The 14281-nt window shown below is 37.5% G+C and overlaps 1 protein-coding gene across 6 annotated transcripts in view; it reads left to right on the plus strand.

The window, feature by feature from the left end:
* MARCH1 (membrane-associated ring finger (C3HC4) 1, E3 ubiquitin protein ligase) overlaps positions 1–14281 on the plus strand; it is a 622174-nt gene that overhangs the window by 481563 nt on the left and 126330 nt on the right. For all 6 annotated transcript variants that reach the window (XM_005860516.2, XM_014534989.1, XM_014534990.1 and 3 more), the window contains one exon: positions 4498–4548. In XM_005860516.2, coding sequence (XP_005860578.1) covers positions 4498–4548 — 51 coding nt within the window. The remainder of the gene's footprint in view (positions 1–4497; positions 4549–14281) is intronic.

Genomic DNA, 14281 nt, shown 5'->3' on the forward strand with positions numbered 1-14281 from the left:
GGGGGTGTGAAGGAGGCAGCCAATCAATGATTCCCTCTCATCATTTATATTTCTATCTCTCTCCTTCCCTTCCTCTCTGAAATCAATAAAAATATATTTTAAATAAATAAAATAAATGCTTACCTGGATACAGCTTTTGTGGTGTTCCAAAGGTGTTAGTGTGCTGTTTTCTAGAGTGTTTGGCTATGATTTCCCAGAGAGTCTTCATTTTGTTAGAAGAAGCATTATCTAAAGATTTGGTAATTAATTTTCAGGTGACAAAGATTCATTAGTCACATTTCACCTTGGCCGGCATTGTTCAGTGGTTAGAGCGTAGGCTTGCTCACCAGAGAGTTGTGGGTTTAATTCCAGGTCAAGGGCAGGTACCTAGGTTGCAGGTTCGATCCCTGGCCCTGGTTGGGGTACCTGTGGGTACCCGTCATGAAATTTGAGGGAGCTCTTTTGCTGTTTTCTCTGCCTGCAACCAATCTCTCCTCTCTCTCTCTGAAAATCAATGGAAAAAATATCCTCAGGTGAGGATTAACAACAACAAAAGATTAGTCACATTTAAATTTGTATTTCTAATTTTATTTGCTCAATATCAAGAGAAGTGCCTTATAAAATTCCTACTTAAATATTTTTGTTAAGGTATTATTTGAGGTCAAATAATTCTTAAATGTTTTATAGACATTAAAAAGAGTATGTTTTAATTAATGGACATGGATTTTTATATATCAGTTATGTTATTGCATTAGTCATTTTTTGCTACATTCTTGTTTATTTTTTATTTATGTTTCATTGTTTTCAGAGACTTTCTTCTATTATAAGCTTTACTTACCCTAGCAAAAATAGTCTATTTTCTACTTAGAATTCTTCAGGTCACCCTCCAAATTATCTCACTCTTTTTTTCTTTCCAATACTCTTGACTTTTAGTCTGGGGGGAGGCAGGAGGGAAGAGTGGACTATACTGCAGAATAGCATCATATCAGTGGTCTGTGTGAGACTGTCTTATTCCAGTTTCTTCACTCCGGAATAGTTTTTCCCTTCAGTTTACATATAAAACCTGCTACAAGCTTCCTTACTGCCCTCTTCTGATCAATGCTATAAGATATAGAGTATTCCTATGTAGATACAAAGCCAGTCATACTGTGTCTTCTTTAACACAGACCATTTCCTTTTAAAGGGACTATGCCACTTTCCTTAGATCATGACATTTATAATATATTAAAAAAATTTAGTAATGATTTTTTATTTGGTAATCATTGTATTTCTTGCTGTTAATAAAAATTCAACCATGCTTAATTGAGATGAAATTTTAAAATATTATTATATTATCAATAATAATCACAAAAAACTGACACTCTCAGATACAATCATATCAGACCAAATTCTGGAACCTCTTACAAATATTAAAAAGCAATTATAAAACCAAGTCTCCATCTGCATATTATAAATGATCTGCTAGCCTCAGACTTTCCATGCAGACTTGTTAGAACTTTTTGGCTCCAACTTTTATTGACCTACAAGGTCACTATAATTTGGGTCCCAGTAAGTGATGTCAGAATCTGAGACAGCTTCTGTTTAATCTAAGGTAAAGAATTTAAACTGATCATAATGAGGTATGACAACCATATTTGACTAATCTACAAAGAAGAATATGTCATTGCAATAGTAATGGCACAAGCCACCCAATTAATAAATAGAAAATTGGACAGATAGCTTTGGAAGTTTTCCAAGAGATAAAGTGCTCCTGGCTCTTTGCTTCAAAGGCAAGGCAGACCAAACCTCTTTAACTCCCTTGGGTAGAGAAAATTTTGATTTTCTGTTCTTAAATTTTATATATCAAAATCTAATCCACAATAGAGGCAGAATTACAGGACTGAGGAACTCAAATGTTTATATGAAAATTATGAGTCTCATAATCTGTGATGGTCATCATAAAATTTTTTTAAAAATATAATTTTTATTGATTTCAGAGAGGAAGGGAGAAAGATAGAAACATCAATGATGAGAGAAAATCATTGATCAATTGCCTTTTGCATGCCCCATACTGAGGATTGGGCCTGCAACCTGGGCATATGCCCTGACCGGAATTGAACCGTGACCTCCTGGTTCATAGGTCAACACTCAACCACAGGCCACACTGGCCGGGCCGTCATGAAATTTGAGGGAGCTCTTTTGCTGTTTTCTCTGCCTGTAAACAATAATGGAAATATTATAACCTTGCAATCTATAAAATGGTTTCAGTTATAACTTGCTTGATTCTTACAACAGTCTCTGCTTCATAGTGAGGGAAATTTAGGTCCTGAAATGTCAAACAGTACATTCCTGCTAGAGCTAGTACACTCCCACAGGTCTAATTGCAAGTCAGTCTCTTACTCGTGTCACTGCCAACATGGCAAATAGTGCACCTCTGTTCCTATATGGTAACTGGAATAGAGACAATAGGGAATGAAGCCATGGCAACCAATTTAACCTTTGCGTGAGCTCATTCATTTCTTTCAATGCCTCACCTAGTTTTAGGAGAAAATGGAACCAACGGATTTCACACTAAAAGATCCCTTGAAATACTAAATAATCAATCCGATGCTTCCTCCCCATTAGATTGGGGAGTGCTGGGGAAGAGTATGGAATTATCTCCTAATTATAACCCTGTGCTGAACTCATTCACAGTTGTGGAGGGAGCCTTACCCTCCTTGTTCTATCTTAAAACAACACCACAAAGTCCTATTTGGTTGAAAAATTAGGTCATCTGATGCCAAATTACATTTCCTACAGCACTTCTTGTTTCCTGCTGAAGTACCTTTCAATTCTAGTTCCTCAATCACGTCCTCAAATACCATTTTAATATAGAAAACATAACAAAACATAGGACAACGAAACTGTTCCCCAAGCCTATTAATATTGTGTGGCCTATTTACCTCTGTTCCATTGTGTCAAAATCCTGAATTTCACCGAGAAGGAAAGATGGATTGCTTTTGTTTTCTAGTCTCTAGAAGAGGAGTTGAGATGTCAGTTGAAAAGTACCTCTCTCCATCACCAGGGGAAGCTAATCAAGGAAAAATGTCTGTGGGTAGTAGATACATTAATCTCCCCTGGATCACGGGGCTGTTATGAGGTGTAACTAATCGTATCGTTGGGACTCATCTCGCTCTGTAATAACATGCTCTACAGTGACATGAGTGGTTGCAGGAGATGGATGTTGCATGTAAAGGAAAAAGTACTGTTCAGCTGGAATATCTATCTGCAAACCTGTGCCTGATGCTGTGACAGTCTGCAGTGAATGCAGCTACTGTGTTTCCACAATAACACGTTTGCCATATCCTGTCATCAGCATGTTTCTGAAACTGTCTCAAGCCATCATCATGGGGCGATTTCAGAACCACAGGTTGTTATAACAACTAAGTTCTCAAAAATGACCTCTGTCAAGGTGTCTGCTCAAGTCCACTTTCGTGCTGAGTCCAGATGCTCAGAAAATCTCTAAGAGAATCATAAAGTATTTCAGTGACAAGGTTAATTCAGATCTTTCAATGCTGAGTCCAGATGCTCAGAAAATTTCTATTTAAGAGAATCCTAAAGTATTTCAGTGACAAGGTTAATTCAGATCTTTCACAACTTCTGATTTCCAGAACAAGTTCTTCCCACATTTTCTGGGCAGAAGAAGAGCACTGTGATCTCTTGCTACATGTTAAGTGCCAGTCACTTATCCACCAGCAGGTAATTGGTGGAGTGGAAAGCACCAGAATGGACCGGTCAGAAGGCCTCACTGGCACCGACTCCATGACTGGCAGGAACAGAATGTTTCTGGGCTTCCAAGGAAGGGTTGAACTCTCTTTAAGGATCCTTCCTCCTTTAAAATTGTATGACTTTTTTTAAAGTTATTTATTCAAAACCTTTTTTTATGCTTCTTGTCTACGAAATTAGAAAATCTTTAAGAGGCAAACATTGAGGTGGTAATTTTTAACTTAATTTTACATTTTAAATTTTAAAATAATTTTTAAAGTATTTTTAATTTAAACAATTAAATTTTTTTATGTGAAAAGTATATTTTAGATTATTTTATTTCAAAAGGAAAATAACGGGAAAACCAATAAAGTACATGTTAGAAGAAGGGGTCAGATGTATACAATATTTACTAAAACTGAGACCCAGAATTTACTCAGAATTTCCTGGTAGCAAAAGCAAAAGGTAAAATAATGGACTGTATTTTTACTGTCTAATTTTATTTCAAAGGAACCTCATACGTTTTTTTCTAGAGAAATAAGCATTTTCTGGAAATAAATACTTCTTGACTGATCTATACCCTGGTGTCAATTGAAACATTTTGAAAAGGGACACTGATACGTGCTAGAGACACACTATTTAGTAAGAAACAAGCCATCCTGTATAAGCAGTTTGTACATCTATCAAACCAACGCCAAGAGCATTTACACATCTCTCTTTGCTATGTTTTTCCTTTTCTCAGTGGTGAAGACTATTGCCGTATGTTTAATCAATGACTCTAATTTTATTTTTCAGAATGAAAAATCCCCAGGACGATCTGCAAGTCGATCAAGTAATATCTCAAAAGTAGGTGAACTTTATTTTCTTAATTGTTTATTGACTTCCATATTTATAATGTTTTACCTATAATTGTTACCGGTGAACAATACACGAATATGACGTATGAATGGTTTTAACTATTTCAAGCTTTTACTGTGCTAAAAGGCATGATTTTACACAACAAAATGAGGTAAGCTATTTTTTCCTCTTCAGTGCTGTGTGCAAAAGATCATTTGCTACTTTCAGAGTGTCATACAAAGTATGACTTTTCCCTCATGTTTCAAGCATCATAGAGCTGCCACATACCCACGTTGAAACTATATCAACATTCATGGTACGATTTCCATGAATTCAACGTTTCAGGAGTTTGGGTTCAATGATGCTAGAACTTAACTATTCTTGTCACCAGGGCAGGTTTTATAAATTAATTTAAGACATTAGTTTGATCATATTTACTTAAGAGTCAGCAGATGAAAGAAAAAAAATACCCCCTAGATTTATCTATAAATCTGACCAAGACACAAGAGTGTTGAAAACATTTTGGCATGGGAGAGATACTATAGATTTTTATTTTGCCCCGGAAACAAAAATTAAGAGCTATTTTCTAAAATGAGGCACTATGCAATGTATAGGCTTGCTGCTTTGGGAAGTGAAAAGTCATTTAGAGCCATTTGTCAAATTGGAAATTTATGACTTCCAAAAATAAAGTTCAGACAGAGATGGATTTACCATCTCTTTTATTACAGGACCCCTCACTTGCCAGCACCCTTCTGCAGCCTTGAAATTAATGTTGTATATGTAATTTTTTATGTTTTGCCTTCAAGAGGGACCCCAAAATAGTAATAAACTTTAGGCACCATGGAACCTAAACCTACTTCCAATTTAAGGACATTTTTTAAATTTTGGGTTGTTTTTGGCAACAAAGGACTTTATTACCCATTGAAAAAATAGCAGTAGCCAGACTATCAGCTATTTTCTTGAGCTGGTTTCCCAAGATCAGTTCTTCTGAGACAATGCCAAGATGGTCAAGTGACACCTACAAGCACACTGAGTTGATTTGGGGGGGGGGCAGAATCCTGAGTGTAGGAATCCCTAATATTTTTAATAGGCAGTAAACATGCCTGTCCATTGCTCGATAGGGAGATTATATCTCTACTAGAGGCCCAGTGCATGACATTTGTGCACTGGGGGCAGGGGGGAGTTCCTGTGTCCTTTAGCAGTCCGGGAGCCCTCAGGCGGGGAGTGGGCCTAAGCCAGTTGGACATCCTTAACGCTGCCTTGGAGGCAGGCCACTGTGCTCACCAGCCATCAGCTCCCTGTGGGAGCAAACTGACCACCAGGGGGCAGCTCCTGCATTGAGTGTCTGCCCCTTGGTGGTCAGTGCGCATCATAACAACCAGTCGTTCCTCCATTCAGTCGATTTGCATATTACCCTTTTACTATATAGGCTGCTGCAATGCTAGCCACTATACAAACATCCTTAAAAAGATATCCCAGAACAAAAGCAATCAATGGTTCTTCTTGTAAGAGATGTAAGAGACACATGGAGAATTGCAGCTCACTACATGGTACTGAACATGTCTGTTACACTCAAATCTAGGTACCTTCATAGATATTTGAGAGGCCATGTGGCTTAGTGGTTAAGAGTACTAACTCTGGAGAGAGAGGATCTGAGTGCAACTTGCTGCTTCCTTGGACTTTTTACTTATGTAACCCTGAGACCATCACTTAGCCTTCCTAAGGCACAGTTGCCTCCAGTATGACTTGAGAATGATATCAGTCACCTGAATGAGTTTTTAAGTGGTTGTAAATTAAAACAGTATCTTTGAAATGTCTATTATCTTAGTCATGCTGTGAAGAGCCTAGCCCACAGCTACAGAACATTTCTATCTTCTGAACTTGAATGTTAATGTTGACCTAGCAACATGAAAACAGTCCTGACAACTCCTTCCTCACACCAATTATTGTTTCCTTATCCAGGGGTGAAATCATATCTGCATTTCCAAACTGCAGTTTGAGTTTGACATAGTGCAGCTGGTTTATAACATTTTAGACTTTTAATTTGTTCTGTAAGAAGTAAAAAAATAAAAATGTCAGGGGTACGGTTTCCTTTCTGTGAGTTCTTCCAGGCTCTGCTATGTATTAATTGTGTCATTGCGTGGGAGGCAATTAATGATAAAAGTGCATGCTATTCAGAGAGAAATGAAAAGCTCTCTTCTTAAACAGTCACTCTAATTGTACAATAGCAAAAATCAACTATCTCACACCTGTAGGGATAAAAAGATTTCAGTGTGCATATCTATTTTTTCTTTAAACCAATATAACTTCCCTTTTATTTGTGTTCAGAATAGTCACAAATGCTAAATATGTTGTTGAGTCCTCGCTACTTTTTTATGAATCGCTAAATGATAAATTGTTCAATAAAACCATATAACTTACCAAGTATGAAATGAGAAAATCTAGCAATATTGTAGCCCTTTTATTTTAAAGTGGGGGGAAAAGAAAACATTAAAATGGAACAAGAATATTTTTTCTCTAATTTTGTCAAAATAATATTTTATGTAAAAATATATTTTTTTATGTGAAACAGAAGACTGTGAGCCTTTCAAGGATGTGATAATCATTATAACAGAGCAATTAAGAGCATAGTTTCCAGAGTAACTGCTCAGGAGGGTGAACTTCCTTAGTAACTTTGTCTGTAAAAGATGAATATATAACAGTATCTACCTCTTGAAGTGGTGTTTAGAACACTGGCCCTGTGTATTAGCTATTCTTATTATGGGGCTCATAATATTTATATCTCAGTAACAGTAAGTGCACAGTAAGTCTTTTTGTAAGCAAATAAGTTTGAGACATGTGTTATAATATATGTATTGTGTTCTGAGTGGAATAAGAATAATTGAGACTTGACAGGATTAAAATGTCAGTGATCTGACAGAATTTTATTGAACAAAATTGCATAGTCCTGCTTTCTTAAAAAGTACATATGTGAAAATATTATATATATAACTAGAGGCCCGGTGCACAAAAATTTGTGCACTCGGGGGGGGGAAGGGGGGGGGCCCTCAGCCCCGCAAAAGATTTCAGTGTGCATATCTATTTTTTCTTTAAACCAATATAACTTCCCTTTTATTTGTGTTCAGAATAGTCACAAATGCTAAATACGTTGTTGAGTCCTCGCTACTTTTTTATGAATCGCTAAATGATAAATTGTTCAATAAAACCATATAACTTACCAAGTATGAAATGAGAAAATCTAGCAATATTGTAGCCCTTTTATTTTAAAGTGGGGGGAAAAGAAAACATTAAAATGGAACAAGAATATTTTTTCTCTAATTTTGTCAAAATAATATTTTATGTAAAAATATATTTTTTTATGTGAAACAGAAGACTGTGAGCCTTTCAAGGATGTGATAATCATTATAACAGAGCAATTAAGAGCATAGTTTCCAGAGTAACTGCTCAGGAGGGTGAACTTCCTTAGTAACTTTGTCTGTAAAAGATGAATATATAACAGTATCTACCTCTTGAAGTGGTGTTTAGAACACTGGCCCTGTGTATTAGCTATTCTTATTATGGGGCTCATAATATTTATATCTCAGTAACAGTAAGTGCACAGTAAGTCTTTTTGTAAGCAAATAAGTTTGAGACATGTGTTATAATATATGTATTGTGTTCTGAGTGGAATAAGAATAATTGAGACTTGACAGGATTAAAATGTCAGTGATCTGACAGAATTTTTATTGAACAAAATTGCATAGTCCTGCTTTCTTAAAAAGTACATATGTGAAAATATTATATATATAATAAATTATCTGAGGTCAGTAGCAATATTATTCATAATGGTATCCCTTATCTTTTATCAAGTTTGTTCCATCCTCTATTCTTTGATATGGGAAAATCGTAGTTAATATAGGGGACTCCATTCAGAATGGGATAGCAGAAATGCCCTCCACCCTGTTGAGTTTTTTCCCTACCTATTTTTTGCTGTTCCTTCCTGAATCAGCAGACCTCCTAATCACCAGTACTTGTGGAATGTCTCCCACCCGGCAGGAATCTTATTCCATACTGCTGGAATTGATGGAGTAAGAAAAAAATCTTCCAAGTCCTCAGTGATCTTACAGTAAAGGAATTAAAATATGACATATTATATATATATATATAACTTAACTGTATGATTTCCTATGCAGAAAATATGACAGAGCAGCCTGAGACTCTTAATTTTAGAAGAAGACCTGCTGGCAGGTTGGTCCTTAGCTGGCATATGAGAACTTGGTGTTCAGAAATAGAGAACCATCTTAATTGATAAAAATGGTTCACTGTGCCTAAACTATGCAAATTATGTGATTTTTCCTAAATACCTGCTTTCCTAGAGGAGTCTAGAATTTGACATATACTTGGCAATAGGTACCTACATGACCAAACTCCAATAAAAACTTTAGTCATCGAGCCTCCAGTGAGTTTACCTGGTAGATATCGCAGTTCACATTGTCACAATTCATTGCTGCAGGAATTAAGTGCATCCTGTACAACTCCACTGGGGGTAAACTTTTGGAAGGTTGGAAATTTTCTCTTGGTTTCCTCTGGACTTCACCCCACATGCTTTTTCCCTTTGCGGATTTTCCTTTGTACCCTTTCATAGTTATAAGTCATAGCTCAGTGTATGACTATAAGGTCAATCCTATGAGCTGTCCTAGAAAATCACTGAACCTGGGCAGGGTCATGGGAACCCCTGGGGTATTAGTCAAAATAGTAGAGACAGAAGGCTAGGGGAGTTCAGAGAATGATCACTTCCATTCGGTGAAGACAGGATAACAACAGAGAAAGTGTCTTGGAAGAGTGGTTTATAAACAGGGACTTGAAGATTGGATGTGACTTGCTCAGCCTGCATGGCTCAGTGGTTGAGCATCAACCTATGAATCAGGAGGTCACGGTTCAATTCCAGGTCAGGGCACATGCCTGGGTTGTGGGCTTGATCCCCGGTGTGGGGCATGCACCAGGGCATGCAACTCATCATTGATGTTTCTATCTCTTCCTCCCTCTCTGAAATTTATTAAAAATATATATATTTTTTAAAAAAGAATGGATGTGACTTGATCTGGGAAAGTACATTTAAAGGGATATAAGTACAAGGCATGGAAGCTAGAAAGTATGGGCTACAAGGAGAAAGGTACCTAAAATAGTTTTAGGGGCCTTCGACATGGAACTTTGATAAAAGGATGCATTCTCTTTAATCTAGTTATACAAGTGTTTTCTGGTTTGGAAACATAGAGATGGATAAGAACCATCAAGATCCTTGAGACTTTTTTTAGTAAACATATATGAAGCTGAACATTGTTTTTGCTATTCAGGTCTGTGTAAACATGATCGTGCTGTTGTGAATATGAAATATCCAAGCATGGGATAAATAACAAAGTTGAATTGTTAGTGAACATTGAAAATTTTCTCCTTAGTCTTTACCTCTGAAACTTTTTACCATACATTATTCAACTACAATTATACTTGAGTTTCATAGTCATGCCAACTTTTAATTTTGTATTAGTTTATATTTCTAGATTTCTTTAGGACATATAAAACAGACTGTGGATCTTGTTTTGTTTTTTGTTTTCTTATTCTGATAAGATTTGTGTGCCTTGGATAAGTTAAAGTTGACTCAAAGCTACAGAGAAGCTATATAGAGTTAAAACAAAACAATGAATGTGCAATTGTCAAAATAACTTCAGTGTGAACCTGGCAGCATTCATTTGTTCATCACTTACTAGTACTTTTTTTCTTTTTGAAAAGCTGCTTTTGATATTAGTTCTTGTTGCTTTTTAACACACATATATAACTCACAAATAGGTTCCTCAAGATGCAAAATTAGCCAAATTTGGACTTTCTTTTATTTATTCTTGGTTGAGGGATCATTACATTCAACTAGCAACAGTATATTATGTATTTCACAAGAAAAACCTTTCAAAAGCAAACTGTCAAAAAGGAAAGAAAGCCTTGTACTTTCTATTCAAATCAACATCTAGAATTTTCTTTTCAATAAAGCACTTTATGCTTTTTCTTCTATGTAGGAAGCAGCTCACAAAATTTAATCTACTTATGAAAAGAAATTCAAAAAGCCACTATCTTAACAAAATGATATTTCATCTAGTTTTTATCATTTTCTATTATATTCCCAGGCTGCATTTACTTAACAGAGGTTCAATTAAATTATTCAGTTGATCTAGAAATACTTTGTATAAAGTTAAGGCAAAGATAATGCATAGTGTATAAAATATTATTTCTAAAGCTTTCTCTTTCTCTTCTCATCTTTGTACCCTAGTTTATTGGGTAATAAACTAGAGTACACAGGGTATAGTCAATACAATTTATTCAACCAACATTTTTGTAAGGTTGTACTATGGAGAAGGCATTATATGAACCATAGCATTTTAAGTAGATGGCTTTCTTGGATCAAATACATACTTTGATTTTACTTCTATAAATTTTCATTTCTTCACATTTTGCCAGACTTGCCTTTAAGATTCCAAATACTTTCCAACAAGGTCAAGGTGAAAGCGTTCCCCAAATGTGAAATGTACTGGGAATTCTTTCGGCTTAACCTGAGCCAAGCATTTGCATCCCTGAACAGGTGTTTAATGTACTGATTTATTGAGAGATCCATCTTGGTTTGCTTATACAAGGGACCTATAAATCAGCCATACCCTCAGACTACATACCTTTAGAGGGTAAATTTGATAGGTTGATGAAATAAAATGGGCTGGAGAGCTAGGAAACAACTAAAAATAAGGTGGACTAATTTGAGAACTTTCGTCGAGCCTGAGTCCTGAGACCAAAGCTGAAAAAGAGTATAAATTCAGTTGATTTAGTAAAGTTGTTGGGGGAAGATTAAGAAAGCCTGGGACTTCTTATATCCTGAGATTTTTTTTTCTTTATATAAACTCAGTCCCTGAGTGATCTCATCTAGCCTCATGATTTTATATAGCATCACAGGCCAACAGCCCTCAACTAGATATCTCTAGCCCATATTTCTGCCAGGAATTTCAGACTCAAATATCCTACTCAAAATTTTCACATAAATGTGTAACGGGTATCTGTCTTAGGCCAGATCCTGAGATGAGAAAATTTTTGCAGTGATTTACTATGAGAGTGTTTCCGGTGGGAGACACAGGGCAGGGAAGAGAAGGAATCCTGCAAGGAGACTCTACAGTCTAACATGTACTTGAAGTTGTCCCCACTTTGAGGCATGGAAGCAGGACGTACATCCTCCTGTACCAGTCATTCACTGCCTCAGGATCACATAAAGAGAGGACAACTTCCAGCATTCTGACTCTCTTCGCATGCAGGTAAAGCTATCTAAGAAGCCAAGGGCAGTTTTCCAAAGAGAATCATAGTTGCAGGGCTTTAGAAACAAAAGTGCTCAGAAGCTGAGGGAGCCACCTATGGAAACGCTGAAAAGGGCCAGGCTGGGTCTTGGTGGGACACCGGCAGCATCCACTGTCGCCCACTCATTGCACCACTCAGATCCATATGAACTCATTACATCCTGTCATGGACACTTACAGATGAGGACTGGTCACAATTTCTGAGGAAAAACTTGAAAGACATGAGTTAATAGAATGAGTTCTTGCTATTACAGCTGCCAAAGCTATAGGTGGTTCGTCATCTCCTTCTGCCACCCATTTTATACACTGAGTGGCCAGATTATTATGACCACCTGACGTTTGTAGGCAAATTAGCTATAATTTCATGCTGAAGTTGCCAGAGGGCCAAATCATTATAAACGTCTGAATAGCACAACATACCTAAGTGTCGTTGCTGATCAAGTTCATCCTATTATGTTGATGGCGTATCCCAATGGAGATGGCTTCTTCCAACAAGACAATGCGCCATGCCACGGTGCTCATATTGTGCAGGAGTGGTTTCAAGAACATGAGGGAGACTTTACCTTGCTTAGGTGGCCCCCACAATCACCAGATCTCAATCCAATTGAGCATTTGTGGGACGAAGTTAAAAGAGCCATCAGGCAGCTGGTTCCGCAACCATCAAATCTCACAGAACTGGACAGTGCTATTCATCAGGCATGGTGTCAGATTCCTCGCATCACCTTTCAACATCTCGTGGAGTCAATGCCAAGAAGAATCGCTGCAGTATTGAAGGCAAAAGGTGGCCCAATGAAGTACTGATGGGGTGGTCACAATAATCTGGCCACTCAGTGTATATCCCTCATGCTTGATTATAAGTTCTGTTACACTAGGTGGCTTGCTGGTGAAGTGTGTCTGACCTTCAATTCTGATCACCCGGCTCTTAACAGAGTGTGGTTGTAATCAACCATTTAAAACTAAACCTGGGTGTGAATAAACAAGAAAATGCTGCAATAGATAGATCCCCCAAGTTTTCAAATATTTTCTGCTTCCTCATTATGGAGCAGTAACCTCACCTTCTCATAATGGGCAAGTATGATTGTTTAGTCAATTGCTGCTCTGCCTACCAACCAATAAAACTGATGTTATCAAGTTCATGAGGGAAAGGTCCAGTGTATGGCCAACTGATGTCCACGGTCAGGCCTTCAGTCTTTCTGTAGCCAAGTAGCATAGCCAGAACTGCTTTCCAAACTCTGAAGAAAAAATATTATGGCCTTGACCACTAGGATTTTCACTGCAATGCTCTTTTTGGGACTAGCATTCTTATTTACCGTGGTAACTCATGGTATTTGCCACTTATTATGGCTCTTGCATCAAGGCTGCATGTACTGCAGCTGAAATTGCTGCAGAAACTTCTCTCTTTCCAGGTCCCATTCAAAACGAGTGATCTGAGAAAAGGTCTAAGCATTATTCCAAAGTTTGGTTTTGGCTGCCTCTAAAACCCAGAGTCACACCAACCACTCTGGGTCTTTCTTAATAGTGAAATGAAATGCAGAGTTTGTCCTAAGCTCTGAAGGGAATGTCTTGATAAGCAACACATGGAACCCCTGAAAACTTTACTGACTTGGTCAGTTCCAGAATGTTTGTAGACTGTTTCTCCTGTCCTTGGAGCACACTCATCCTCACAAGGCATTCTGATTATTGGCACTCAGTTCTCAACACACTGACTTCTTGCTGTTTCTTAAATACATGCATGTGCCTCAGGCAATTTGCCCTCCAGGCTCCTGCTACCCACAGGGCTCATTCCCCAGATATCTGCCAGATTGGGTTCCTTGATTTTCCCCCCATTCCTTCTTAGATACCACCGTATCAGTGAAGACCTATCTCCTTTTTTTGCTGTATTTTTCTTTAAGTATTTTATTATGATCTGCAAATTATGTATTATTTAAGTTCTATGAGAGCAAGAACTTTATTTCCTCGTTCAATACTGCTTTCTCAGCACATAGAAAAGTGACTGATAAGTAGTATACACTTAGTAAACATGTATTGGATGAATAGAGCCTGTTTTGTTTTGTTAGCTTTAGAACATATGTTCTTAAAAGGAATCTGTGGGTGTGTAGAGTAGTGTTCCTCGGATCAGACCAGTCTATGAAGTTGTTGTTACCAATACACACAAGATAGAAAGTATAAGTGTTTATAATAGAATAGAGGCCCAGTGCACAAAATTCGTGCATGGGTAGGGTCACTAGCGGCTGCTGGCTGCCGGCCGGGGCCTCCCTTCCCCAGCTGCCAGCTGCCAGCTAGGGCCTTCCTTTGTCCTGTGCCACCTCCTGGTGGTCAGCGCACATCATAGCAATCGATTGAACTCCCAGTCGGTCGAACTCCCAAGGGGACACTTTGATATA

Source organism: Myotis brandtii, unplaced genomic scaffold (assembly GCF_000412655.1).
Source record: "Myotis brandtii unplaced genomic scaffold, ASM41265v1 scaffold136, whole genome shotgun sequence".
In the NCBI taxonomy this organism is placed as follows: Eukaryota; Metazoa; Chordata; class Mammalia; order Chiroptera; family Vespertilionidae; genus Myotis; species Myotis brandtii.